Consider the following 26898-nt stretch of genomic DNA (forward strand, 5'->3'; position numbering starts at 1 on the left):
GGTCTGGGTGGGGATGGGGATGGGGGTGCCCCTGGCCCTCCTGTGCCTCCTCGGGGGCTGTCCCGGGGCTGGCTGGAGTTTGGGAACGAGCTGGGAGCGATTAGAGCATCGCTGAGCTAATGTTGCTCTGAAATCTGGCAAGAACGGTAAATGTATGTGTTATCTACGAGTAAAAACGTGAAACGTCATGTGGATTGCACTGTTTGAATGCAATGACAGCAAAAGGGAAACGTCACCAAAATTTCCGGTTCTTTGATGACTGAGGGGTAAAAAAAGCATGTGAGAAGATCAGAAACACTTACTGTGGTTGGTGTTTGCCCCTCTCTATCTGCTGGTACAGATGCAGATTTGACTAAATCCCTTTAACTTGCTTAGTGGCTCTCACTGTCCCCAGCCTGCCTCCCCTGCTCATGCTCGGGCTCTCAGTTTACTTGAGCTTTTTTGGTGTCTGTATATAAACAGCAGTTATTTACCAAGAGGGACTGATCTGCATATTACCTGTGAAAAGTCTGATCCAAATGTTAACAGATGTTCACATAATGGGTGTCTGTGTACTCACACTTCGTGGCAATGTACATTTTAAACTAGAATGTTGTGCTTCCATTGCACATTCATTGAAGATAGCACAGAACTGGTCTGTGTCCTCTGTTTTTGATGATCCAGTTACCTGGAATCACAGTTCCAATGATCAATCTTCCAATTTTTAACTTGTGATTTTATGTAAAAGCTGACTTTGAAATATTGCTTTGGCTTATGTGTTTATTATTTTTTTTCCTCAGCTCTATTCTTCCTCTCTTGATGGCAGCATTAAGCTTTGGGACTTCATGGATGGGATTCCCATTAAAGTATGTTGAGTTATTCCTGTTGAGCACATGTCAAAATTATTTTTGACCCACTGATTGTAGAATACTGCTATTGCTACAAATGGGCACAAATCAGTCTGAGATTAAAGTTGTTCTGCCATTAACACAGCCTGAAAACCATCTATGGCAGTAATAGAATGTGGCAGTTGATGTGTGATGATGATGATGGTGCAGATTCTTCTGTGGGATGTACTGACATACTGACTTTGCTCCTTGCTGCAGTTTGGAGCCCAGTGTAGCTCTTGGGGAACATGCTGCAGTTTAGGATATGCTGATTGGAATTGATATAATGGGTTGAAATTGTGGGCTGCTAACTGTCCTCTTGATCCCGTTTCCTGCTAAATAGAGGCACTTCCCTATACGTGGGCCTTCTGCTTTGTATTAGGGGTAAGGTGTCTTCAGGTTTTTCAGTAAATCTGATGTCTCATATTTTACTAGTAGTGTTTTAACATCTGTGTCAGTCCTTGAGAAAATAAAGGTGTTTATATTTGTCTCAGAATCAAGAATTTTAGTCAATACATGAAGGGGTCTTTAAAGCACAGACACTTTCCTTATTCTAAAAACTTAGCATTATTCACTGTTTAAAAGCATACAATAATTGTTGACCTCCTCTTTTTTTTCTTCAGACTTTCACTGTAGGCTGCAAACTTCTGGCACTGTACACACTTGCCAGTGCTGAGGACTCGGTGTTTGTTGTAATTCCAAAGAAGGGTGAACGAGGTACAGTACAATTAGCACCATCTCTGTCACCTCAGTCATTCTCTGTCTGTGCTGCTGTCACATCAGTGAATGGTATGCTGCAGGAATGTGCTTTAATATGTTAATTGTGAAAATATTTCTTAAATCCTGTGGCAGATGTCTGTAGTCCTGCATGTCGTAATTTTTTCCTGTTTTCATTCTGTGACATGTATTTGTCTAGAAGAGTGCTTATGTTGACTTGTGAAGCATATACTGCATGGATGTGATCTTGTAGATGCAATAAATCTTAAGCAGTGCTTACAAAGGTACCGGGTATACTGCTTAAGTTGAACATGAGTACTTGAGATTACTCCTCCACTTTTAGCAGTGTTAACATAAATAGACTTGTCCTATTTAACATCATGCCTAGATATTTTTTTATAGGATTTTGTGTGAAATAAATATTGTTTAGCCTTACTCTGCACTATAATATACTGCTACTTCAGAGCAAGAGCAAATACTGTGCAACTTTGCTTGGTTTCTGCTTACAGTTGCACTGAAACCCACTGTCTAGCCCTGGTTCTTCAGTACTACTGTTTGAAACAAAGAGACTTTTTTCTTTGGTCAGATACATTCCAGCTGGTCTCTGTGAAGCTGACAAAAGGAGCAGGCCAAGACCTGGAAGCCAAGGAGCTGTCAGTGGTTCTGGATGGTGTGGGGGCATCAGCAAAGCAGATTGCATTTGGAAGAGAAGTATATTCACCTTTGAGGTTTTTTCTTCTGTGGGGTGTTGGTTGGTTGGGGTTTTTTTTGTCTCGAACTCTATGCTGTTTATGCCTTCATAAAATCAAGCATAAAACCAAAAGTAATGAATCTGTGCAAGGCCTGTGCTTTATTTTATACTGCTACTATTTTATATACTAATAGATAAAAGAAACATTAACACTTATCACAGGAAAGTCTTTACTTAACGTCAGCTCATATGTTGTCTCCAGTGTTAAGTACTTTGTAGTGAAATGTGATTCTTTTTCTTTTCTCTTTCATATGTAAAAACATAATCTGTATATCCCACATTGTTTTACTCTTAACAGGGTGAATATGTGGCATCAGTGAAAGAGGTTAATCTCCAAGTTTATTTCTTTAAACGGAAACTGTTGAACAGGTAAGAATGAGAATAAAAATGTCAAGTATTGATTCAGTCCAATATATCATAAGTGTTTATTCACCAGTGATATGTGCACACATGATTTCGTGTTTGTCAACAGCCATTTGGTTTTATGCTGGAGGAAATGTGGTCACTATATAAGAAGCTTCCCACAGAAGCAGACAGTGAGCACTGCAGTGGCAATGGTACCTTACCTTTGCAGCTCAGGGATGTATTTTTTTCAGGAAAATACTTAGGCTGGTGCTGAACTGAAACAAGTGACATAGTTTGGGCAGGGTCAGGGCATGGGAAGGAAAGGGGAGTAGAGGAGAGAAAGAAGCAAAAAAATTTTCAGCTTGATTGAAGGCAAAGAATAACGAAATAAAGAGAAAAATAAGTCTGTCACTATTTTGTTGAGAGTGTATATAACCATAACAACTTGGAGATGTTTAATTTTGCTAATCACAAGTATTTTTTTATGTGTGCTGACTGATCCTTTTGAAGGTTTTCAAAAAAACCAACCCAACTCATACTTCCTTAACTCTTGAAGGTTTTCTTTGCGTGCAGTGAAGACAAAAGGTGGAGACAATCAGTTCAGCTGTGTAGCGTGCCACCCAGCAGAGGATTGCATTGCAACTGGCCATGCTGATGGAAAGATTCGCCTCTGGTATGTGCACTTTGATTCAACTGTACCCCATAAACTGCTCTGACCAAAGGAATCAAGTGAAACCTGAGCAAAGCAGTCAGATTTGTCCTTAGTGCTGCCATTTTCAGAAGTCATAATGAACAAAGAACGAGCAATGTACCTGCAGTGTTGACATTGCAGGGCACAGCTTCAGTGTATTGTCAAATGGAAAAATATTCTTGTTAAGCTGTGCTCCACGAATCTAAACTTATGTGAAAAAAGTAATGCAGGAACAGCAGAAATAACACTTTATGGGCAAGTAGAGTCCTAGAGAGAGCACACCAGTGGAACTACTTGATTAAAACCAACGCGCTGGCCAAGTTGCTTCCAGGGGTGAGTTGCTCAGTACATCTAAAATGTGAGGTATAGATGACCAGGAGGGTGCTGAAAAACTGCCAGTGTGGTTTTTGCTCTCTGCATCACCTGAGCACTCAAGAAACTGTAGTCTAGAAGTTAGAAAAGAGGATGATATACTTGATTCAATTCAATATTTCTTTTCCTTTGTTCTGTTTTTGATTTTGTGAGTAAAAAACCGTTCTGTTCCTCCCCACATAGGAGGAATTTCCACCACAAGAAAGAATACACATATTCCACACTGCACTGGCATCATGATATTGTCATGGATCTGGCTTTTTCTATGGAGGGTGAGTAAAAGAAAAGTAAAAATCAAGACAAAACAAAACAACCAAAAAAAAACTACCAAAAGCAAACCTCCATCAAAAAAAACAAAAAACCCCTTTCAAAGTCAAAGAGTTGCAGCAGGGAGGAAAGAATCAATACAAGTTCGAGTTTGCCCACTTATAACAAATTAATTTTTAGAATTTTAAATATGTCCGTTAAGGATCTAAAATAAAAATGGAAGCAGTTTTTACTTTTTTTGATGTAATTTTGATTGGCATTCATAATGTCAAATATCTACCTCTGTGGTAGAATTTAGAATCTAACCCCTCCTCTCACCTCTTCTCCCCCACCTCCACTCTCATTCCCCCTCCCTTTCATCAATAATATTGATTAGTTCTTGTCAGTCTTATTTGCATCCAAATAAAACAAGCTAGTCAGGTCTGAACCTAGTGTCAGAAATACTTCACTTTTATCTGAATTGTGTGATCTGAACTATTCTCAGTGTATTTCTTAGTGCAAAGTACTTTTCTATGAAGGAGAACAATTCATCTGTATTCTAACACAAATACTCAGCTGATTCAGGAAGTAATGGGATATACACCACTCCCAAAGCATTGTTTGAATTTTACTGTAGGTACAAATTCTTGCTTAATCCAAGTTTCTCTAGCAGTTTAACATGGGATGATAAGAAACATATCTGTGTGTGTGGCCCAGGCTCGTGACAGTTTAAAAAGTTTTGAGACACTTATGTTCAGCTGTCATTGTGAAGATATACACTACTGAATTTTTGTTTTTGAGCAAAACCAGTAACTGCCTTTTTATTGCTGGAAAAGGAACCAGGTTACTGAGTGGTGGAGTTGAATCAGTTCTAGTCCAGTGGCACAATGAATCCTCGTGTCAGAAGGATTTCCTGCCTCGTCTGGGGTCTCCCATTGAGTACATCTCCATGTCATCTGACGGCGCGCTCTGCTGCACCTTGCACACAGACAACAGTAAGCCAAAGCAACCTTGAGTATCACTTAATGCAAAATGGAATGCAAATCTGTATGAGCTTTATTTTGTTGATTTCAGATTAATTAAACAGTTACTGCATAAAATGTCAGTACTGATCGGAAAGGACAGATGCTTGAAGTGATTTTTTTTTTTCTCCTGCATCAGTTCTGTGAATTCGCCTGGTGACTGCTGTAACTTGGCTTTCCACCTTGATGTAGGGGTGTCATAAACTGGGAAAAGATACATTTGCAGTACAGTTGATTGTGGTCCCTTTCCCACTGTGAGGTGTGGTTACATTGCAAAAGCCTTTTGCAAGACTTGGTTTGGTTTCTCTTTCAGGAATTACAATAATCAACAGTAACCTAAGGTTTTCCAGAAGTATTCAAGGGCTAATCAAAAGTAAGTTCAATAAAACTTACCTTCCCTTTAGAGGATGGAATGTGTCACTTACTATCTTTGGTCATTGGTCCCCTGATTTTTGTTTCCAGGTAGGGATGTCAAGACTGGCCTAGTGGTTGATCCTAGAACCAAAGCTCTGGTCATGAATGGAGAGCCTGGCCACTTGCAGTTCTATTGCCTCCAAAGTGACCAACAGCTGTTCAGTGTAAGTTGAATGAGCTTGTACCAAAACTTTAACTTCTTTAGTCGAGTAACTCGTGCATCAGAATTTATTTGAAGACTTAATGTGGCAAAAGGGAAGAAAACCCAGCAGCTATATGGCAAGGCTGGATTCCAGGCTGAGATGTTCTTGCCTTTATTGCAAACTTTTTACTTGTTAACCATAGCTAAATGTTGATAGTTGAAAAAATACTTCAAAACAGTGTGTGCTACTCCTGTTGAATGTCCGATTTCTAGGTAAAATCCCTCTAAATTATTTTTTCTTCTTTCCTACACATAGAATTGCTGTGGAATGCACATGCCCTAATAATGCTTTCCCCACATGTTGGTTGTGGTTGTTTTTGGTTTTTTTATGTCACAGCCCAGTCAGGTCTAATTAGTGCTTTCAGAACATCCTTTCTCCATGGCTTTATGGATGGTATCTCTTACAGCTACACCTGAATTTTGAAGTTTAATGTTGGCCTTGTTTTGCAGCTGGACATCGTGCAGCGCCAGTACATCCACGAGGCAGGTCTGAAGCAATCTGACCTGGTGAAGGTCGCGTTCAGTGCCCAGGGAACCTGGCTGGCCACGGTAGAAGAGAGAGAAGAAGTGACAGACCCCGAGTTAGAGCTGAAGCTGTGGTTTTATGAGGAAGAAACACAAAGGTGACAATAATAGAGCTGGCTTTCTCGGTGTCAGAGTCACACAAATACCTGCACAGACGGGGTCTTGCAAAGGCAGACTTCTTCCAGATCAACTAATAAAATTCTGGGGCAGACTGTCAGAAGTTTACCATGCACACTAGAAGCATCTGCAACACCACACAGAGTTGCAGTAACTGCAGATTGGACATAACTGCTCTGAATCTATTTTACTTAGAGTAATCAGACAGGCTGTTGTAACCATGGGACTTAAATTCACTTATTTCCTTGGTATTAAAAATCGTAGACATGACAGAATAGTTCTGTATCTTGTTCAGTTTTCCACTTCTGTCTAATCCATCATTCATTGGTTAGCCCTTCTAGAGTACAGAAGATCAGGAATTTATTGTTGATTTTTTCTTTAGCTAACATATGCATCTGTTTAATACACTAATTTTCTTATTTAAACAAGTACATTTTGACTATAAATTGTTATTTTCCTAAAGAAGAAACAAAGCAAAAGAAAGCTACTACACAGATCAACTATGGGACTGATTTTCTAAGTGCTGGAAAGACTGCCCAGAGTTCAGGCTGAATATTTGAGACATGCTTGCCTAGTGATAGGTGCTGAGCTACAATCTCTCTTGCTATATGGAAGTGATTAGGGAATCTGTAAATGTGATACCATCTTGCTGTCTTAGTTAGACAGAACTTCTTTTATCCCTCATCTGCCTGCCCATTCCAGAATCGATGTAAAACTGAAGTGTTCCCCAAGTTCCAAATGAAATAGAGTGACAAACTTCTGTTTTCTTTTCCTACAGCTTTAAGCTGAACACTAGGATAAATACACCCCATGACAACCACATCACAGACATGTGCTTCCGTGACATGGGTGAACTGGAAGATGACTCTCTGATACTGGTAACAACTGGCAGAGACTGTGTGTTTAAAGTCTGGGTGATGGTAGAAGACACTGATCCAGAAGGCAAGTGTGGTCAAAACATAACATACTCTTACTTGCCACCTTGTAACGTAGAATCCTGAGAACATCCTGAGTTGGAAGGGGCCTGCAGGGGTCAATGAAGTCATGCTATAGAAATTCTGACCCTACCTTCATCTGCTCTGTCCTGTGCATTGATCTGGCTCTGCTGCTGCATGAAGTATTGTATTCTCATGGGCAGCCTGTGATGGAGTTCTGTCACAGGTTTGCAGTCTTATAGATTGATATGGAGGTTCCTGAAGTAGCAAAGACCTTGCTGAGCCTGCTGCAGAAGGGAATGGCAGCCTGTGTTGATTGATTAAAGGATTGTTTGTGGTAACAATTTTTCCATGCTGGGAAAATGGATTTTTGTCATTCTTCTGGATAGACTTTTTTTTGAGACTTCTACTGAGGGAGCAGGATGCAGGAATGTGTTAAAATAATAGCACTTTGCCATGCTGCAGCTCTACCACTTCAGAGTGCATTTTTTGAACATCCTTCCTTCTCATTAGATAGTTGAACATCTTAGAATGGGTATTTAGGATCCACTTTCAAGGTACTTTAAATAAGCAAATTTCACCTCTTGATGCTGATGTTCACTTGTTGCAAACAGAACATCTCTGGATGTGTATTGCCCTGTATGCCTTTGGATGTAAAATACAAAAGATTTCCACTTAGTAATTTCCTTTTACTTGAATGTTATTTTGGTGCCAGCCACACTTAAATGAGCTGGAACTTCTCTGACACTTGGGTGTCTTGTCTTTTCTTGTTCCCAGAGAGCTGTAATAGTGGTCATACTGAACTGCTTATGGTTTAGTAACCTGTTTGTCTTTTCATGGGCATGTGAGAACATGTTCAAAAGTACTTTTGAATCACTGAGGTTTCCATTTGGAAACCTTCCTTTGCCAAATTGACTTTCTCTCTCCAAGCTCTTTGCTCAACTGTGGCTGCTGATGAGAAGAAGGACAAAAGCTTGTGTTCATTTAATAGCAACTCCCTCAATGATGTCTGAAGGTGTTTGGGTTTGCTTTTTTTTCTGTAAATTATTCTGATCCTAAATTATATTCAACTTAACGAGCAGCTGCTTTGATCTTCGAGTATGGTGTGGGTTGGAGATGAAACCTAATGAGGTTTGTTTCCTTCCACAGAGTAGTTTTGTATCTACTGACTGGCCTCATCAGGGTTTTTTTGTGTGTTTGTTTTTTAATGACTACAGAGTTCTGTTCCATGGCATATGTAAAAACATAAATTAGTGCTTCTGTGGTGTATTTGCCAAGTGAAAACAAGGTAGGAATGCTCAGGGAGAAAGGCTCAACATGCTGCAGCTTCTGTGCAGCAAATATTGGTAAACTAATGAGCTCATACGTTGAGGATATGCTGGGATGTTTTTAATTGCAGTAGATCTCTCTCTGTGCCTCTAGATGGTGCCATGCAGTTTGAAGTAGTGAATAGTTTCTGGCTCTTTTTTACAGGCAGGTCTTTTAATCATCAACTTGTAGCCATTATATAAAGGATAGCTTAGCATAGGGTGAAGTTTTTTTCCTTTCTTTCCTCATCCTACTCATATGTTTCAAAAGCATGCTGTGTGAATTATTTTATACTGGGAAATGTGTGTTAATGTGGTAAGTACATCACTTTGCTTCAGTTTATTTTATGGCAGTTTTCAGCAGTGGGAAAGGTATCCCAAAGGAATGCACTGGCATGTTAACCAACACAAGGAGTTGCTGATGGCCCTCAAATCTTCTGTAATGAACCATGAGCTTTGTTGTACTCAAATACAACCTACGTTCAAATTTCAAGTTCGTGTTCTTGCTAGAGTTTTAAAAGAACAGTATTTTGGAGAACAATAAATGCTGAATCTCCTTGAGTACCTTTTTTATCTAACATCTGCCTATTCAAGAGCATAGCTAACAGAGTTGGCAGAGTAAGCATGGATATTGTACCATGTCAGGCTTGGGTTCACTGCTCAAATGCAAAACTGAGGGCAAAGGAAAACCCTACCAGATGTTTCTCGTAATAGAACAGGGCAGATTCTCTGCTGTTCCAAAACATAAACCTTCTGAAACAAAACTGCCTTGCTCTTGAGCCTATTTTGCAACAGTAATACTTGAATTCCTTCTTCATGTACAGACTTGAATTAACTGGCTTGTTCATTCAATGCAGCACAGCAAAGTGTGAGCTGGAGCTGTGACTTTGTAGGCAGCTACCACAACTACCAAGCTACTAACTGCTGCTTCTCAGAAGATGGTTCTCTGCTTGCTGTTAGCTTTGAAGAAACTGTCACTGTTTGGGATTCTGTCACTTGGGATCTTAAGTGTACGTTCTGCCATCCACCTGGAAATATAAGGTATGTTTTTCATCTGCTCTTTTATGTCTCACTTGAACTCTCAGAACAGAAAGAACCAATTCATAGTAGTCCAAGACTTTATATATATTCATAAAAACGTTGAATTTAACAGTCTTAAGTTCATATACAGAAAAGACTCTAAAATGGCTTTTAGGTGGTTGGTAACTTCCTGTTAAAAATAAGATCAAGCTTTTCAGTTTCTTCATCTTACTTGCTTATGCCTCCTGTACCTCCCATGCTTAAATATACGTCACACAGTATATTTAAGAGCCCTTCTCTTTTCCCCCATTAGTCTAGGGATGAATCAAAGTACTGAAAAAGTATAAATACAAGAAGAAGTTTGTTCTTTATTTGTGTACGCAGACATACAAATAGAAGTTATATCAATAAATCATGATATCATCTCTGTTATGAAATACATATCTTGATCCTCTCTAACCTCTGTTGGGAAATCCATGTTTGCCTGGCAGACTATCCCAGCGTGCTCCATTGTGTGCCCTCATGATAAAGCACACCAATATTGCGTGGTCACGATGTTTTAAAGACTGACACAAAGAATCATGGAAGGATGCAGAGATTTCTCTCTTCCGTGTTTTTGTGTGTGTGTTTGTAAGCTTTTCTTTTGTGCTGTGAAGTCTGTTTTGTTGATACTTGTGCTCTGAGATTAGAAAGGGAGAAACATGATTCTAAAAACAATGTGCAGGAAAACTGAGAGGCATGTCAGCTTGGTATGGTGGCAAGCTTTTCCCAGGCTAGCTGCTCCTCTTATAGCCTTCACTATGTGTTACAGTAGAAGGAAATAAATTGCTCTAGGAATATATTAAATTACTGTATTAAATGCATAATTTCAAAGGGCTATGCTTTAATATTCAAATTCTGTCCCTTACTAGCTTTTTTTTGAAAACGTTTTATCATTAGAAACCAAAAGGCTGTTCTGGTATTCTCAAACAAGAGACTGAGAAATTAAAATAAGTGGAAACAAATCACATGCTTTTTTCGGTTGGAGCAGCTTATAACAACAGGGTTTTTTGACTACTCCTCTCTTTCTAGTTCTTAGAGCAATACTTGTGGTTCTTCAAATATGGAAGTTACTTTCCAGTCTCAGTGTGAACACTTACTATTACATATGGGTTTTTAATTTACTTAAAGCTTAAAATCCCTCCTTTAAGTCATAATGCTGTAGAAGCATGTAATCCCTTTAGATTTATTCATACTTTTGAATCTCCCAGACCTATCTGATGGTTTTATGTGAAGTTTCGTGCCACTTAGAGGTGAAAGCAAAAAGCAAACTTGATTTAGATATCAGAACTAAATCTTAGCTGAATGTTTTTTGTGAATGGTCAGTCATTGCTAGATAGAGAACCAAAGATGAACTCTGAAGGTCACTAACTTGTTTTGACTTTTTACTTCTGTAGGAACATCTGCTTTGGGAGACTAACATGTTCCAAGTACCTTATTGGTGCCACTGATTATGGCTTTCTGTGTTGCTGGAACCTGCTCACTTGTGCATGTAAGATCAGCTTGAATGTGTGCTAGAGTAACTTAATACTTCAAATTATTGTGAAACCTTAAAACAATTCTAGTTTGATTCCATATTGACACATGCCTTGTGGAAATATGATGATTTTCCTATTTCAGTTAGGATAGTATCCTGTCCAGTGTGCATATGTTTTGTGTGCATGTGAAGAGCAAATTCTAAGTTAGATGTTGATAACCCAGTAACAGGTAGTACATCTTTCTTTGGTGTAGAAGCTGGTGGTATTTGTGTATTTTCATTCACCAGGGAGTAAGTGAAGCTGCATGCCTCTTCTACTGGTTAGGGCCCTGTGTGTTGTTTCTGTTTGACCTTTTGTTTGGCAGAGTGCTGAGGCAGAACTGAATGGCTCCTTTTCACCTCTGCCTCCTGCTTTGCTTGCTTTCCAGTGGAGTGGAGTGCCCACCTCAACATCGTAGTTCTGCAACCTGATCCCCTTTCGGAACATATTGCTGCGATCTCGTGGCTCTCCAAAGAGTCCAGCTGTAAGTACAAAGGCTTCTTTGACAAGTAATAGTCAGCAGAATTTAAAACTGGGGAAGCACAGTTTATGGAAAAGGTTTTCTTAGAATTCAGACTGTGAAAGCTGTAAGATGGACTTGAGTCTGTGCTTGCACCTCTGGGTAGTGAGCCATGTCTGGCAGCAGCCATCAAGTAAAGCATGTTGGCTCCTCATCTTTTCTTCCAGCAGTTAGATTCTGGTACAGGATATAGCTCAGGATTAATCAGGTTTTCTGGGTGAGGGTCTGAAATGCTCTTGACCCTCTCTTAGTAAATGCAAAACTGTTGCTGAAATATACAGCTATGTTTTAGAGCTTTGACTATAAATTAACTCTTCCTAAAGCTACTGTCCTACGGTAATTTCTAAGTATGTTGTCTGGATTGGAGTACTGTGAAAGGTTCCTTTCATTATGCTTAAGGTTATCCAGTTCTGTTCCTGCAAACCAGTGCTTGGAGGCAGAGCTGTCCAGCCCTCACTGGCTGTGGCTGTAGGACTTTGACAGGTGGCCAGGAAGGTCAGAATTTCATGATTTAAAGAGAAGACATTCTTGGTTTTTCAGTGTTTGTGTTTAAACCAAATGAACCACGGCCGATCTATATCCAGAGAAACCTTTGTAAAGAAAAGATCCTCCTTGCTGCCTTTGTTCCAAGAGATGAACCTGAAACAACTGGCTCAGAAAAATACCTTTGGCTAAGAAGATCCCAACTATTTTTTCTTACGGATACACAAGTAAGAAACTGTGATTAGCAGGTGGTTCCTGGGGAAAAAGTATTTTAAGTGTGGATTGATCCAAATTCAGAGTTGTGCTGTTAAAGAGTTTCTTTTTGTGATTTCAAGTCAGCATAAACCATGCTTTGTTCTTTATTAAAAGCTTTCAACTGCCAAAACAGCCTAAGCTCAAAATTATTTACTGGTTTTCTATTTCCAGTAGTTTATGCTGCCTCACTGATATGAGAAACGAGATAAATTGGGAACATTGCTTATGCTGTTTAACTTAACCACCCAGAAGCTGTTTATATTATTGCTGATTATACAGATACTCAGTTTTCCTTGTAGTTTCTGGATGGGTGTGGGGGTTTTGTTTGTTTGTTTATTTCCCCAAAAAGTATAGAACCTCTAGGTCCATTCTTGCTTTCTTTCAGTTTCTTTACGAAATGAAGAGATGTGTTTTGTCTCTTCCACTTGACTGATAGAAACTTTTGGTCCAGTTGGAAGGTTCTGTAGGCAGGGTGTGGAAATGTGGGAAACAGTTTCACCTGTGATAACTGTGCTGCATCCTTCTGTATTTTAGGAGCTAATGACACTTAGCACAAAGCCCCTGGAGGAACGGCTCACACCATCGAGCAAACAGGTACCTGTCGTGGAAGTTCTGACAGAGCTGTACAGACCAGTTCAAAATTCTGATGGGGTTCATTTTGTTGTACTTGCATTCCCTTTTGTCATGAATATGCACAGCAGATCCTTAGCTGGAGTCACAGGCATTTAGGTGTGGGGGGAATGATCTGTATTTGCTTTTTTTTTTGACAGAATTGCTGTTTGTAAAACTCTTTTTAAAAAGCATCAGTAAGCCACTCCCTCCTTTTTCCATTTCCCCCGAACAACAAAAAGAAAAAGATATAATTTCTAAAAGAGTCAGGTTACACAAATGAAGCAAAATGTTTGAATGAGCTCTTTCCTTATCTTGGTTTCTGTAACACTTGGAACCTTGAGTGTGGCCTCAACTGTGCTTTCTGATGAGGATGAAGAATTGTCAGTCAATTGTGACTTATCAGTGAGAAGGAATTCCAGAACTGCATTCCAGTATGTACTTCTGTGGAGAAGTAGTCTGGGAAACCTGGGGTTTTTCTGAATTCATATTGAAGGAGTGTGTCACACTCACTGAAGAGACTAAAACAGCAGCACTTGATTGATTTGGTTGGTTACATAAAATAGATTGAAGTGGAAACTAGCATCTTTCTGATACAAAATCCAGTGGTAATGTGGGCATAAGCAATGAGTTTCTTTGGAGGGTGGGGGAATAATTTGGTGCTTGGATTACGGTATATTGATCTAGGAAGGTGCCAGAAGGCATGGTGCCATGTTTTGCTTCCTGTTAAATAATTGAACGTCTCTGCAGGTGATGCTGGGGTATAAACAATGTTTTGATCCCAAGTGGAATCTGAAACTCATACTTAGTTTTTCTGGCACATGCACCAACTTGCATATTTGGAAATTAATGGGTCCATCAGCCAACTAAAATCTGGTGTTCTGGAGAGTTTTGCAACCCTCTGAGTAGGATTCTCTCCAGCTGCCTGACAGAGAATGAGTACAAAGAGCCACATAGCTCAGTTAAATTGGAGCGTAAAGTTTTGTCACCTGGGTTGGTTCTGGATTTTGGTAACTTTAAATGAGATGGAACTTAGATTTGTGACACTAAAATTCTACTTAAAACTTTTACATTTTTCAAGCTGGCAGTAGAAGAAAGTCTCCCTGTGACCCCGTTTAGTTTGCTGTTGGGAAAGCACAGACGTCAGCAATCACAAGAGGATATAGACCTTGGAAAACTTGTTGTTCATAATAAGCATGAACAAGCTTCACCTGCTGTCAAAGAGGTAGGAGTAATTACATTAAGTGTACAAACAAAATCATGACAAACAAAACCTTACATAAAGCTTCTGGTTTATCTTTTCAGCTTTTGCACACTCCAGCACACGTTTTGCCATCTGCTTCTTTCCTCTGCCCTATATTTATTAATTCATTGCTCATCTCCAAAGAGAACAAAAGGTAAGAGAAGTTCAAGAACTCTCCTGTTTTAAATTATGTACATCCTTGTTTAAAGTGTAAAAGCAGTTTTCCAACACTCTTCATCTATTCACTAAAATTAGTAGAACACTTTAATGTGGCAAGTGTTTTTAAAACAATGCAGTTTTGGGGAGGGAGGTGGTCTGGCTGTTTAGTGTATTGGGTCTTTTGGTGCTGTTATTTTTGCTGGGTTTTGGCATAACATGCTCATATGCAAAATGTTGCCTTTGGTACTCAAATGTTCTTTATGAATTTAACTTTATTCATGTGTTATATTTGGAAGAAAAAATACTTTGTATAAGTTTACTTAAAACAGAGGACAGCTATTTGAAAAGTGGCTTGAAATTGAGATGGTAAAAGAAGTATAGTAGTTTTTAAGTAGCCTGACATAAAAAAAAAAGAGATAAATTCTAATATTTACTTAATTATTTGCATGATAACTTACCTCTCCCCTATAAGTAGGAGAGTATAGTACAGTACTACAGTATGTTGAAGTACCCATTAATTGTTTCCAATCATCTTCCAGTACTGAAGAAGTTGCTGATGAAGTAGAAATGGAAAGTGAAAAAACAGAAGATGATTCAGATGAGGAAAGAGATGTTACAGAAATGGAACAAGAAGATACAAGCCATATGGAATTATTAGGAGAGATGACATGTAAACTGTCTAAATCCCAGGAAAAAGAGCTACGAAAAATAAGAAAAATGGACTACAGTTGGATATCAGCCTTCTAAACAGACATGTAATGTTTTTTATACTGCAAGCTGAACCTTTGTGGATTCAGTATTCTTAAAAAAAAAAATCTTTCAGGCCCTTAGGCCATAAATTTTAGCAGCCTCTCGTTCCAAAGGAAAGCAAAAAGGGGGGCAGGGGATTAAAGTTTTGAAAAGCTGATTCTGCTCCTATTTTATTGCTGATTCTCTGTGACCTTAGAAAACGTTTAACCTGGTCTTGGGGCTTTTTTTTTTTCCCCCTTGCAAGTATATTTAAAAGGCTAATAGCAAAACTGAGTTCATTATCTTGTGATCAGTGAGCAGAGTGACAGCTCAGCTGCTGAAAACCTCCCCCACTGAGGCCAGGCTACTGCTGCCAAAACAACAGCAGCAAACATCTTCAGCTGGTGAGACTGCTTAGTTTAAGGTCTAGCAGGGGAAATCAGGGGCCTGCGTGCAGGTAACAAGTCTGCTCACCAGAAGTTCCTCTCCAGGTGTTGAGACAGATGACAAGTGGTTTTATATGCCTGATTTGAGAATACAGATATTAATGTCTGCTGGTGTTCACAGGGTATGGAGATTCTCAGGCAGGGGGTACTTCTGTGTAGCAGAGCATAAAGAAAACCTTTCCAAATATCAAGGCCACTGCACCATGTAGGAGGAGATGTACCTCTCAACTTCACAGCCACCTTAGTAGGCCTCTCATGCGTCAGCTTGAGTTCCTGTATATCACTTAACTATACATATCAGAGTGTGGAGTTAGTTTGAAGTAGTAAATTTGAAGGCCTACAAATGAATAGTGTCCTGTGGTGTTGCAGTATGAAGGCAAGCAGATGGAAATGGCACAGGTCACTAAAAGCTCTCAAAAAACAATATTTTGCTAAAACTACTCAGGTAAAAATGTTGGAAATGGGAGCAGATCCTTGAACTCTTGTCAGCAAAACCCATGTTCTCCCCACTTTACCTTTAAACTGAAAACCTTTCCTCCCTCTCCTTCCTTAACACCATATATTGGAAAATGATTAGCAACTATGTTTTTTACTTTTTTTGGGGGGGGCATATCCTACAATAGGCAAAATCTGTCACTTCTGTCATGAATAGAAAACACTGAAATTCATCCTTAAGCATCCAGGAAAGCACTTCAGAAGGATTTTGCTGGAAGGTTTAACTTCCCACATTTTAACGTGAATGCAAATGTTTACTTCCAGTAAGCAGTGCTGACAAGTCAACCATCATCCAGCTCTGTGTTAAGGTGGTCAGAGATGAATGTTGTAGCATTACCTAGGATGTGTTACAGCAGTGACTTCAGCTCTGTATTTAGCAGTGAGGTACTTTGTATGTTGGGGCTGCCATGGTGAGGGTATGGGATCAGTCTTAACCCTTGAGAAAAATGAAACACTGCCTCAAGAGACAGGTGCACTAAAAACACTTGTTAGAAATAAGTCTACCACTAGGTCAGTGCTGGCTGAATCAATGCCAAAAATTAGTTTAAAACTCATTATTATAGAAAAGGACTCTTTTATTCTGTAAGTTTACAGTCGTGGATGTCAAAACATGAATGTGGGGAGTATAAACACACTTCCAAAGACATTACTTGGAATGTGTGCCATGCAACCTGAACTGCCCAATGATAGTGCATTGTACACTCTTTATATTTCCTTCTAACTAGACATTAACATGAAAAATAATTAATTGCTGCAATTTCAGACTAAACCAGCTTGGGTTAACTTGGTCACTTGGAAGCAAAGGGCTTCTGCAGCTTCTCATACAATAAACTTAGGTACCATAGCTCTTTGGACTGTTTATTTATTATGGCTGTGAGGCACATTTTCCTCAACCATAGATTACTTACATAGGACTAATATTACTGGGAATTTTAAAGTTTTTAATATTTAGTCATTTTGCTTTCTTATGCCTTGGTACAACAGAAAAATAACATTTTAAAAACTATAAAAGTTTTTCAGAATTAGTTTGCTTGTAAGTTCATGTACTTTTATTTCTGTCTCAAACTTACAGGGAGTGGAAAAGGAAAACAAACTAACCCTGTCACAACTACAGCCAGTTTTCTGATTTTTTTCCCTTTTTGTGACAGCTGTTTAGATAACCTTCTGGTCTACGTAGCTGAAGCAAAAAAAAAAAAATCACAGCTGCCCAAATATTATGCAATTCTTATTTCCATCCCTTTATCTGCAGATCTGAAACTGATACAGCCTTTTCAGAACCTTGGACCCAATGGATTTTTCCCTAAATGAACAGTTTCAGCAGAATAAATGGGGAAAACGTGTTAAGACCGTAGCTGACAAATGACAGGTTTTGAAAGCTCGGAGATGTTAAGGAATAGAAAGTACAGGTAAAAAAAAAATAGTAATAAACATTTTTCCTCCCTCAAAACATGCACTACACTAGGAAAGGCACACTGAAAGGTTTTTGTCTTTTTTCTTAAATAACATCAGACTTCAGCTCTGTGAGAAACAAGTGTGAGTTGAGCAGGGAAATCTCTGTGTTATATTTCGAAGGCACTGGCTGCATCAAAGCCTGGCATGGTGTTACTGTGTCAGCAACACTTGGTGTAGCTTTAGAGGTAAGGAGGAAGTCTCAGTATCTGTTCATGTGGGGTTTTTAAACTTCACATGTTCTTGTGAAAGTCAAGTGCTTTCCTGGAAGCTAACCTGGTATTAACAAGAGAGAATTTAGATGCAATTCAGCATCTGAAGGCACAATTTAGTTTTGTGTCCAGGCAGTAGCACGTTGTGTTACTGTTGTGTCACTTCATCAAGATACAGCTTTTAGATGTAACCTTTTGTCTTTACTCACTTTGTTTAACTTTGCACAGTAGATTGAAGGTACAGGGATAACAAAGAGAGTCCTCACTTTGTAGTTTTGTGTTTATGTTTTTTCTACTCAAGCAGGAAATACATTTCTGGTTACAGCTTTACTACATTTAGTAGGCACATTCTGACCAACCATTTTGAAAATGGCTTTTGGATGATACTGCAGTTACAATGAAGAATTCAGTAGGAGGGCTGCTATTGATCCACCTGCACCTGCTTGGGAATGCTTTATGTTTAAAATAGTTCTCTGCTGTTCCTAAATATTTAATTATTTTTAAATCACATGTTTCTCAGTGGCCATGAAAGGTCTCCATCTGTGACATCCTAAATCAGCTCTGAATTTGAATTTTTGGCTTCTGCTTTCTGATTGATAACTTTGTTATTAATCAGAAAAATTTGACACAAAAGACAATAGAGAAGGAGATTGAATTTAGTCTCTTGATTCCAGTTACATGATAAATACAACAGGTAATAAAATACCTCTGCACACATAGAGGTCAGTGTTCAGTACCTATGGGTGCCTCTTGCATCACTGAGGACTGCACTTTTCACAGATGCAGTCACAGCTTTATTTAGGCTGAGGGACAGACCATGCAAGGGTGGCAGGTGCCTAGAAGGGGACTTGTTTACTTCCCAAATTTTCCACTTGGACAATTGGGTCAGCTAAACTTGAAAGCCTGAAAATTCAGCAACTATGAAAAACATTATAAAAAATATAGGCAAAGCCTTATGGATTATGTCATGGCAATGGGCTTTGACTGAGATGCTGCTTCCCTGTGACACTGCTCAGGTGCTGCTCTAAATGCAGAAGAGGTGACCAGTAATTGTAACCCATTTGTTGCAGTCAAGCTTAGTTCCACAGGGACCAAAAATCACTGCTGTGCATTGGTGTTTTGTGGCCCCAAACTGGTTATTAGTTAACAGCAGCTCCAAAACACACCCTGTCCTTCGTGGGCAGACTTGGCAGGAAAGCTACTTTAAAGACTGGTGTTGATAAACAACAGTTGCTACATTTTTTCGAGTTGTTCAAGAACGGTGTGTGTGTGGGGGGGGGAACTGTAAATTGAACTGTATTTGGAGGGGGGGGAACTAAATTGTGCAGCGTGTTTTAGGATCACTCGGATCTCTGTATTCCAGCCTAACAATCATTTGGCTGTCTAGCCTTGGGGAGGCTCTTTTAGATGTCTCAATCTGCCAAATCCCAGTCTGTGCTGAGCTTCCTAAAGCACGTGCTAACAGCCAGAATTAGAATCAGCAGAGAATAGGGCAGAGGAAAACAACAACAACTTCAAATATAACCCAGAAAGACTTCAACAGATCTTCTAGTCCACCCTCCTGCCCCAAAGCAGAGTAACTGAGTTATATTTATTTTTGACAATATTTGTCTGATTTTGAAAACCCCTGATAAAAGCCATTCTTTGGTCTATGTAATGTGTTCAGTGCTTACCTATTCTACAGACACAGGTTTTCCTAATCAAAGTCATCTTTCTTTCCTGCAAAATTCCTGTTCCATTCTTTGATAACAGTCTTTAGAAAAAAAAAAATTAAAACATGCTACTCTATTTCCTTTAAAGAAAAAAATAATCTCTTAACCTTTCCACTTTTGCTTTTCTCTGGGCCCTTAGCAGCACCAGAATTATCCTCCAGCCCTTCTTTGGGCTAATTGCTTGCAGGTCAAGTATTGTTCTGAATAATTTATAATTTCAAGGGCAGAACTTGTCAGGGTCATTTGATACATTTTTGGATAGTCCTAAAGCCTGTTCTTCCTCTGATCTGGCTTGTACTTCTTGCTTATTAGCTTAAGTATCCAAGTCTTTTTGGGGTTGGCAGGAGCAAAGGCAGCAGTTTATACCTCAGCTAACACCCTGGCATTGGCAGCTAACGCCTCTTCTGATGCAGAATCTCTGCAGGCACCATTTTCTATGGATACCTCAGTTCAGACTGAACAGTGCAGGCATTAGTGGTGGCCTCTGCACAGCATTTTTTGGCGAGTTAAGTAGTGGATTGCAATGATGTAAACTGGAATTTAGCCAGGGCAGCAGGGTCACTCGCCTCTAAGGTTGCAAAAGACATTTAAATAATACTCTGAACAGCTCTGCATTTTAACTACTGCACTAAGAGCATGTAAACAGGAGAACTTGTCACAACAGAGTGTCTTCACAAGATGAAATCATTATCAGATGGCAGAAATGAATGAAATTTGTGTTCCTGTAAAGCTAACTCAGGATAAAATCCCTCCTCTTCAGAAATCACTGACAAAGCCCCCTTTGACTTTACAGTCCAGAGTCACAAAGTCACACAGCCAACAACAAGGTAAAGTACTAAACCTTAAAATACTGCTATAAGCAGCGTTCTGAGTGTAGTTTGTGTCATTTGAAAGTGAATGTAGCCCAAGGTATTTATAAAGAACTTCTTGCTAATACGGTTGGTAATACACGGAATGAAACCCTTTAGGTAAATTCCATAATGTGGCTGTAAGGAAAGTTACCACCCAGCACTAGAACCTGCATATCAGCAGTTCCTGAGGCTGTGGGTTCTTTCCTCAAATGCTTTGAACACATAAGTGGCCACCATGGAAAGAAGCATTCCCACCTTCCAGCTAACATCTGCTGCCCACTTCTGCATCTCCTGTGCCAACACAAGCTGTTATTGCCTTTGTGGGGAACTGGCTGGGGGAAAAAATCTGCTTACAACAAAACCCAATAATACACGAATAAATAGTTTAAGATGTTCACAGAACCACATTTCCACTGAGAACAGGGAAGGATTTTTCTTCAAGATGTTTTTGTGTCCTCAGGAGATGAGGTTTTAATGTTAAACATCCAAACCCCCACGCTTGTCACAGAGTCTGTCCCTTGTGCCAGAGGAGCTGCAACCACACCTAGAGCACTCCCAAGAGGTGTTTGTTTGATGTGATACCCAAGACAGCTCAGCTCCCATGCAGCAGCTCCTGGTTTTTCCTTGCACCCTCTTCCTCTTCTTCCAAAGTAATAGGTAAATAAACAAATTTCAAATGAAGCAGTGGCCAGCAGTTCAAAGAAAATACTTTTAGATTGATACTAGCATGGCACTGAACTGCTGAGAGGGGATATTCTCTTAGCTTCTAAAATGAAATGTTAAAGAATTATGAGGTTTTTAACATGCAATGAAGTATCACTATTGGAGCCATGACCTTTGTCCTCTGCTGACCTTTGCAGATGCAGCTGTGTAGCTAAGAATTAGGCTTATCATTCAAGAACAGACTCTGCAGCCATTAACTTGTCTAATTTCTTCATGGGAGCAAGAACAAAGAAATAGGTAGAAGGTGCCCAGAGAAGCAAGACATTTTTGCCAGTTTTTCCAAATGGCTTTCTTATACTGCTAAATCCTTTATTTTAAAATAGCACAGAATTTAAATTATATCAGCCATAAAGCTGGTTATCAGTTTCTGTTATTGATGCCTCAAATTATGTTCGTTTGCAATGCTGCTTACTCTATTATATTTTTAGATTTGAGATTGTGATCAAAGCTTCAAATGCCTTGGCTATTTGATTTCCTTTAATGACCAAAGGAATTTTCATTTCTTCCTCAAACCGGTAAAACAAGCCAACAACCAACCAAACAAACTCTACATTATCTGAGATGTCATCTCTTTCATTTTTAGTCACTGACTTTACAAATAGTAAAGAAAAAGTGACCTGGCACTCTTGTAAAGTTTGCTACTCAAAAGGCAATATATAATTTTCACCAAAGTCAGACGCTTCTGCAGTGAAAGCTTTTGTCCAGGCTAAGTTTCCTCTGTGCTTTCAGCTTCCCTGAGCCCTGCTCCTCTCCTAATTTCAGTCCTAGCTCTTCTAAGGAAGAAATACAGGGAAAGCAGGGGGATCTTTCACAGTCTTCCTTTTCCACTTTGAAAATTAAGCTTGATGTAGCAAAAAGTTCGCAGCTTTCATTAAAATTATGTAAAGATGAGTTTTCAGTATGAAAGGCAACTAAAACCATTGAAGACCTGCCTCAGAAGACAGATCAGAGTGGGTTTGTCACCTTGGGCTGTGTGCCCTGAGACCCACCAGGAGCACACACGCCGTTGCCATCACGGCTGCAAAGACAATGAAGAGCAAGTCCCAAAGTGCTTCACTTTAGCCTCCTTGTTTTTCATGTGAGCTGCAGATTGCTCCATTTCCCACATCCCTTCAAGCTCACAGAAGAAAAAGTACCAAAAATATAAACAGTAAAAAGCAGTGCATGTGCTCTTAGTACAAAGAGACCATTCAAACCCTGAAATATCCCATACATGAAAAGAGCTCTTTTTTGGTTGGCATAGTGCAAACGAAAGCTGGATTTCTGAGAACTATCACATAGGCTAGGAAAGGAACATTTTCATAGTGCTTGCTCCCTCAGTCCATACAGTATGTTATTTCTGGCCTGCATATTCTGTGAGTAGGCTCAGGACACAGTGACAGTTTATCTTTCCTTTTCTATGAAATCCACTAGCTGTTCTCAAGGATTAAATGGAAAGAAAAACTCACATCACTTGCAAAATAAAAACCCCACTTCTAAATCAACTGGTTTAGAGGAAGCCAGAAGACCACCCTGAATACCCATCAGTGTAAATCACCTGGAAGCCCATATGTAACAGCTTTCCTATTAACCAGCAAAGAATGTTCCAAAAACATTTTAACTCTCAGTAATGCAATGTAAGTAGAACTACTTACAAAATAAGCAAGGTTGGACTGGTATATACAAGTAGTGGATGTTTCCTGCTGCTCTTCGTAGCTCAGTAATAAATCAAGCCACTTACACAGTTCAGGTAAAACAATTCAGTAGACCCCACAGAAATGCTGCAAAGATAGATAGATGGATAGATAGATATAGATAGATAGATAGATAGATAGACAGACAGATAGATAGATAGATAGACAGATGTTACACAGCCATGCTTGAGCCCTCAGCTTAGAGATGGGTAATAGTTCAAACACAGATGTGTTAAAAAGCTTCCTATTTACAGTTTTGAAGAAAAAATATTCAAAAGTTCTCATGTAGTTTTTCAGACTAAATACAACTGTGTGATGTATAATATGAAAACCTTACATCCAGAGAAATAAATTTTAAGCATGTAGCTTTCTGTTACTCAAATTTCTCAAAAGAATGAATCCACAGACACTCACAGGCACCTGCTCAGGTTGCAAGAGTAGCATCAGCAAGCAAAGGAACAGCAAAGGGGGACAGACTTAAAAGGAAGAAAAACATTCCTTAAAGCTTTAGGAAGAAGAAAAACAAAGAGTTGTATGCACAGCACAGCGTTGCTAGTTTTCCCATAATTTTGTGGCTTTGGGTTTCGCTTGATCTCCAATGGCTGCTTTTCATCTACCTGGAGCATTCGCTTCTCTTTTCTGTGCGAATTCCCTGGTGCCAAGCCACAGACTCCTCTTCAGAGGGATGTTCATGGCGACTCTCTCCTCTTACCAACTGCTCATCTCAATTAACTTCCTGCAGTGGGAACTCCCAATCCAACAGGGCCAAAACTGACCAAAGGGTTCAAAAGTTATTTGGAAGGGGAGGGGGGATGAGGGAGACGCACATAGACAAATCGCAGGAAGTTTCATTTTTCTCATGGAAACCAAGCTAGAAATCAATTCTCTCCTTTTGTGTAACTCCCTCCTAGGCAATCATGCCAAGTGGGAGCAGCAGCTGTCCTGCCTTTCCCTTGTACTCATGCACTGGGCCACTGGCAGCACCAGGGATGGAAAGGGATCCAGGGGAGCGGGCACAAACGCACAGGGACAAGAGCCTCACAGTAAGACCCCACTGACCTGTGGACTTTAAAATATCCTCAACAAAAAGAAATCTAACAAATTCAGTCTAGGTCATAGTCTCTAAATAAGAATAATTAGAGAAAGCAGAAAGGAGGCTTCTTGCAGACACATCAGTTGCACTTGAAAGGTTTCCAACATTTCACAATCGTTTTCTTACAGTAACTCAGATTAGTATGAAGATGCTCAACCAGAGACGGTCCAAAAACTTCACAAATGCAACATGGCAGATCACACAATAAAAAACAACACTACATAAGAGATTAAGTTTGACTCTGGGCAACAATTACTCTGGCTTTGCTTTGGGTTTTTTTTTTTAAGAAAAATTTCTATTGGTGTAAGGCTCTAAGATAATAATATGACAATTAAAATAACAGAGATCATAACAGATGAAAGTACCCAGACAGCAGATGCTAAAGAGAACTCTTACAGAGGAAATTTATAAGACTTCAGTAAATCTGCAGGAAATATCTCTCAGTTCTATAGTCCTCCAACTGATAATCACAGCAATAAAAATTAAAGTAAACAAGGATCTCCTAAAAAAAAAAAAAAGAATTAAAGATTTACAGAGAAGTAAAGGGTCTCCAAAGGAAGATATGGATAGCACCTGGAAACTGTTGGGTTCTGTTTTAATTTCTACATATAAACAGGCTCTGGACATCACATCTCTCTGTGGTTCTCATAACGAAGGTGCAGCTTGCACTGGCAAAGCCCTGGCAGGAAGAGTGACCTTCTCTTGTTTTCCAAGCACGAACACTTTTCCCATGCACAAGTACTTGCTGATCAAACAAAATGCAAGAGACGTGAAGGGTTCACAGTTACTTGGTACTTGATATCCATCTTGAAATGTGGAACAAGCCATTGTGCTCTGTTTAATGTGCTAAAGATGCATTACAAGAAAACAGACCCGAGCTGTACAAGTAGGTTGCTTTCATTAAGGAATCTAAACCATGTGGTTGTTTTTGACGTTTTTTTAAAGAGATTCAAGAGTTACTAAGAAACCACATCTAGACTAATGCAAATGTGGCTCCGATCTAAATTAAGTTTAAAATGTGAACAGCTTGACAGAACTCAGAGAACTAAAACTTTTAATGAGTCATTTGTTATAACTTTTTTCTCCACAGGAAAAAAAAATCTGTCCACTTCACAATGGGGATTAGGTCAATTTTCGTAACATTTTACTGAAATAATCACTTTAATTGTCATTTTCTTTTAAGTTTCATAATAACTGTAGGCTCAGATCTATAGAATTTAGTAAGAATGAAATCAGTAGGGTTCCATGGAAATGATCTTGGAATCTTTAGGTGTTGTTATTTCTCAAGAAATTAGAAGAAGAAGGAACTCCCTAGCAAACATTCAATTTAAAATGATAAATTGAAAAGTCTACCTTTTTATTAGATCTAGTCAACATTAATTATTTTCTTAAGTAGAATCTGAGCAGTACAAAGCAGCTTTTTTTTAATGCTGTGTTCATTTTCCAAATTCAGCTCAACTATTCATTAATGAGATCACACTGCAAAGAAAGAAATGTGAACCAACCCATTGTGCAAATTTGCTAATCCTGTATTTACTGCTTGCTCACACTAATAAAAGGGTTAAGTTTTCATGTTCATAAAGAAAAAGTTAAAGGAAGTAAATATCTGTTTAAAGGCAGAAAAACTAGAATATTAGAAATCTTTGGAAAAATGAACAACTAGGAAATGCAAAAGTGCCCAGTATGAAGGTGTCATTGAGAGACATTCAAAAGAAGTGGGTATTTCTGGGGCTATTTTCTGCAAAGCAATAGTGAAATAGGGATGAAATGTGCATATTGCAGATAAGAGGGGTCCAAGTTTTTGGAGGGACAAAGGTTACCATTGCTTCTTTTGACTAAGTGAACCCTGTCTTGTACTTCAGGGGAGTGGCTGTTTAAATACAGCCCAAATGTGCCCCAGGGTAAAAAGGGGGTTCCTATGTGGTCACTGGCATAAGCTGAGATGAGAGTCAAGAGCAAGTTTGTTGGGTTTTTATACCTGGGGCCTGTAAGGCCAAATATATATTCCAGATACGGCACAAAGGGGACAGACACTACAAACATATTTGTCTGTTTTGCTGTCACACTGATGAAGACAAAATCCATCTTAAAAGCCATTACTGGAAGCTCAGTTCTATGAATTTTATGGTTTTGGGGGTTACAAACCGAAAGGCAACAACATCAGAAAAAACAAGCAATCAAAACACAAGCCAATTTCCCATCCACCCAATTTGGAGAGCAAGAATATTTGTCATTTGAGATTGTGGGCTTTGAAGAAATAGTTTGTCAACCCACAGTGTTTCATTTGCTCGCTTTGTGAGTCCCTCATGAGGAGGGTAAAAACCAAACAACCACAAAACAGCTGTGTTTGCATTTAGACAAACATTAATTGATCGAAGAAATGAGTAACTTCAAAAATAGTTTGGAAAGTTCACAGCATCCCTCAAATATTTGTAGACTATTAGAATTTAACTAGTTTAATTATGCATGTAATCTTTTCTAACAACAGTATCTGGAAACTAGGGGCAGAAGGCTCACCACACTCGTGTAATATGGATAGAAATAAAAGAACAAGAGTGAGTTAAATACTCTGAAAGGTTTTCCTGATAGTACATCTACCTTCAGCCTCAAGTTTCCATAGGACACTGTTCTGTTCTCAAGAGAAAAGAAAGGGAAAATATTGTAGCAGTAACCTGGCAGCCGGGGCTGTGGCTTATTCTGTTACTCCATCTCCTGAAAATCTGCTGACACATCCAACAGATACATGAGCAGGTGTTGGTATTTACAGCATATTCTCTTTAGAAACACATGACAAGTCCCATCTGGGAGTTTAGGGAAGGTCTGCAGAGCCCTGGAATGGTTGGGAAGGAAACTCGCCCTAGCTGTGCTCTGCTGGAGAAAACGAGAAGGTGAAAAGGAAGAACACGTTTTAGACACGCACAGTACATCTTTAAAGGAATTTGACACGTCAGTGGTATATTCCATAGAACAGTGCAAGAATTTTTTACCATATCCTTTTTCAAATGTCATTCCTGCGATGCCAGATATCACTGCTTGGACAGATTTTACTCACCCCTTGTTCCATTAAACTCTTTCAGTGGTGTACATTGTTGTACCCTGAGAGGAACTGCTCACTTTGAAAGAGGAAATGCAAATTTTGGGACTATGGGGTTTTGATTCA

The 26898-nt window shown here is 39.2% G+C and overlaps 1 protein-coding gene and 1 long non-coding RNA gene across 2 annotated transcripts in view; one reads left to right on the forward strand and one right to left on the reverse strand.

Annotated features, from left to right (window-relative positions):
- The window catches only part of WDR75 (WD repeat domain 75), a 15842-nt gene extending 464 nt beyond the window's left edge, over positions 1-15378 (forward strand). Inside the window, exons 3-21 of the mRNA XM_027637094.1 lie at positions 780-845; positions 1490-1583; positions 2170-2294; positions 2633-2703; positions 3236-3352; positions 3926-4014; positions 4825-4983; positions 5324-5383; positions 5473-5588; positions 6077-6249; positions 7047-7210; positions 9368-9551; positions 10967-11061; positions 11475-11570; positions 12147-12316; positions 12879-12938; positions 14035-14178; positions 14259-14350; positions 14895-15378. Of these exons, the coding sequence (XP_027492895.1) occupies positions 780-845; positions 1490-1583; positions 2170-2294; positions 2633-2703; positions 3236-3352; positions 3926-4014; positions 4825-4983; positions 5324-5383; positions 5473-5588; positions 6077-6249; positions 7047-7210; positions 9368-9551; positions 10967-11061; positions 11475-11570; positions 12147-12316; positions 12879-12938; positions 14035-14178; positions 14259-14350; positions 14895-15102 (2283 nt within the window). The 3' untranslated portion in view covers positions 15103-15378. The remainder of the gene's footprint in view (positions 1-779; positions 846-1489; positions 1584-2169; positions 2295-2632; positions 2704-3235; positions 3353-3925; positions 4015-4824; positions 4984-5323; positions 5384-5472; positions 5589-6076; positions 6250-7046; positions 7211-9367; positions 9552-10966; positions 11062-11474; positions 11571-12146; positions 12317-12878; positions 12939-14034; positions 14179-14258; positions 14351-14894) is intronic.
- LOC113944220 lies at positions 5904-23455 on the reverse strand. Its single transcript, XR_003526610.1, has 4 exons — positions 23263-23455; positions 22607-22732; positions 6298-6395; positions 5904-6162 (listed from the first exon to the last, which is right to left on the reverse strand). It is a non-coding gene; the product is annotated as an uncharacterized LOC113944220 (long non-coding RNA).
- Between the last annotated feature and the right edge of the window lie 3443 nt (positions 23456-26898).

Source organism: Corapipo altera, unplaced genomic scaffold (assembly GCF_003945725.1).
Source record: "Corapipo altera isolate COAL_440 unplaced genomic scaffold, ASM394572v1 45, whole genome shotgun sequence".
In the NCBI taxonomy this organism is placed as follows: domain Eukaryota; kingdom Metazoa; phylum Chordata; class Aves; order Passeriformes; family Pipridae; genus Corapipo; species Corapipo altera.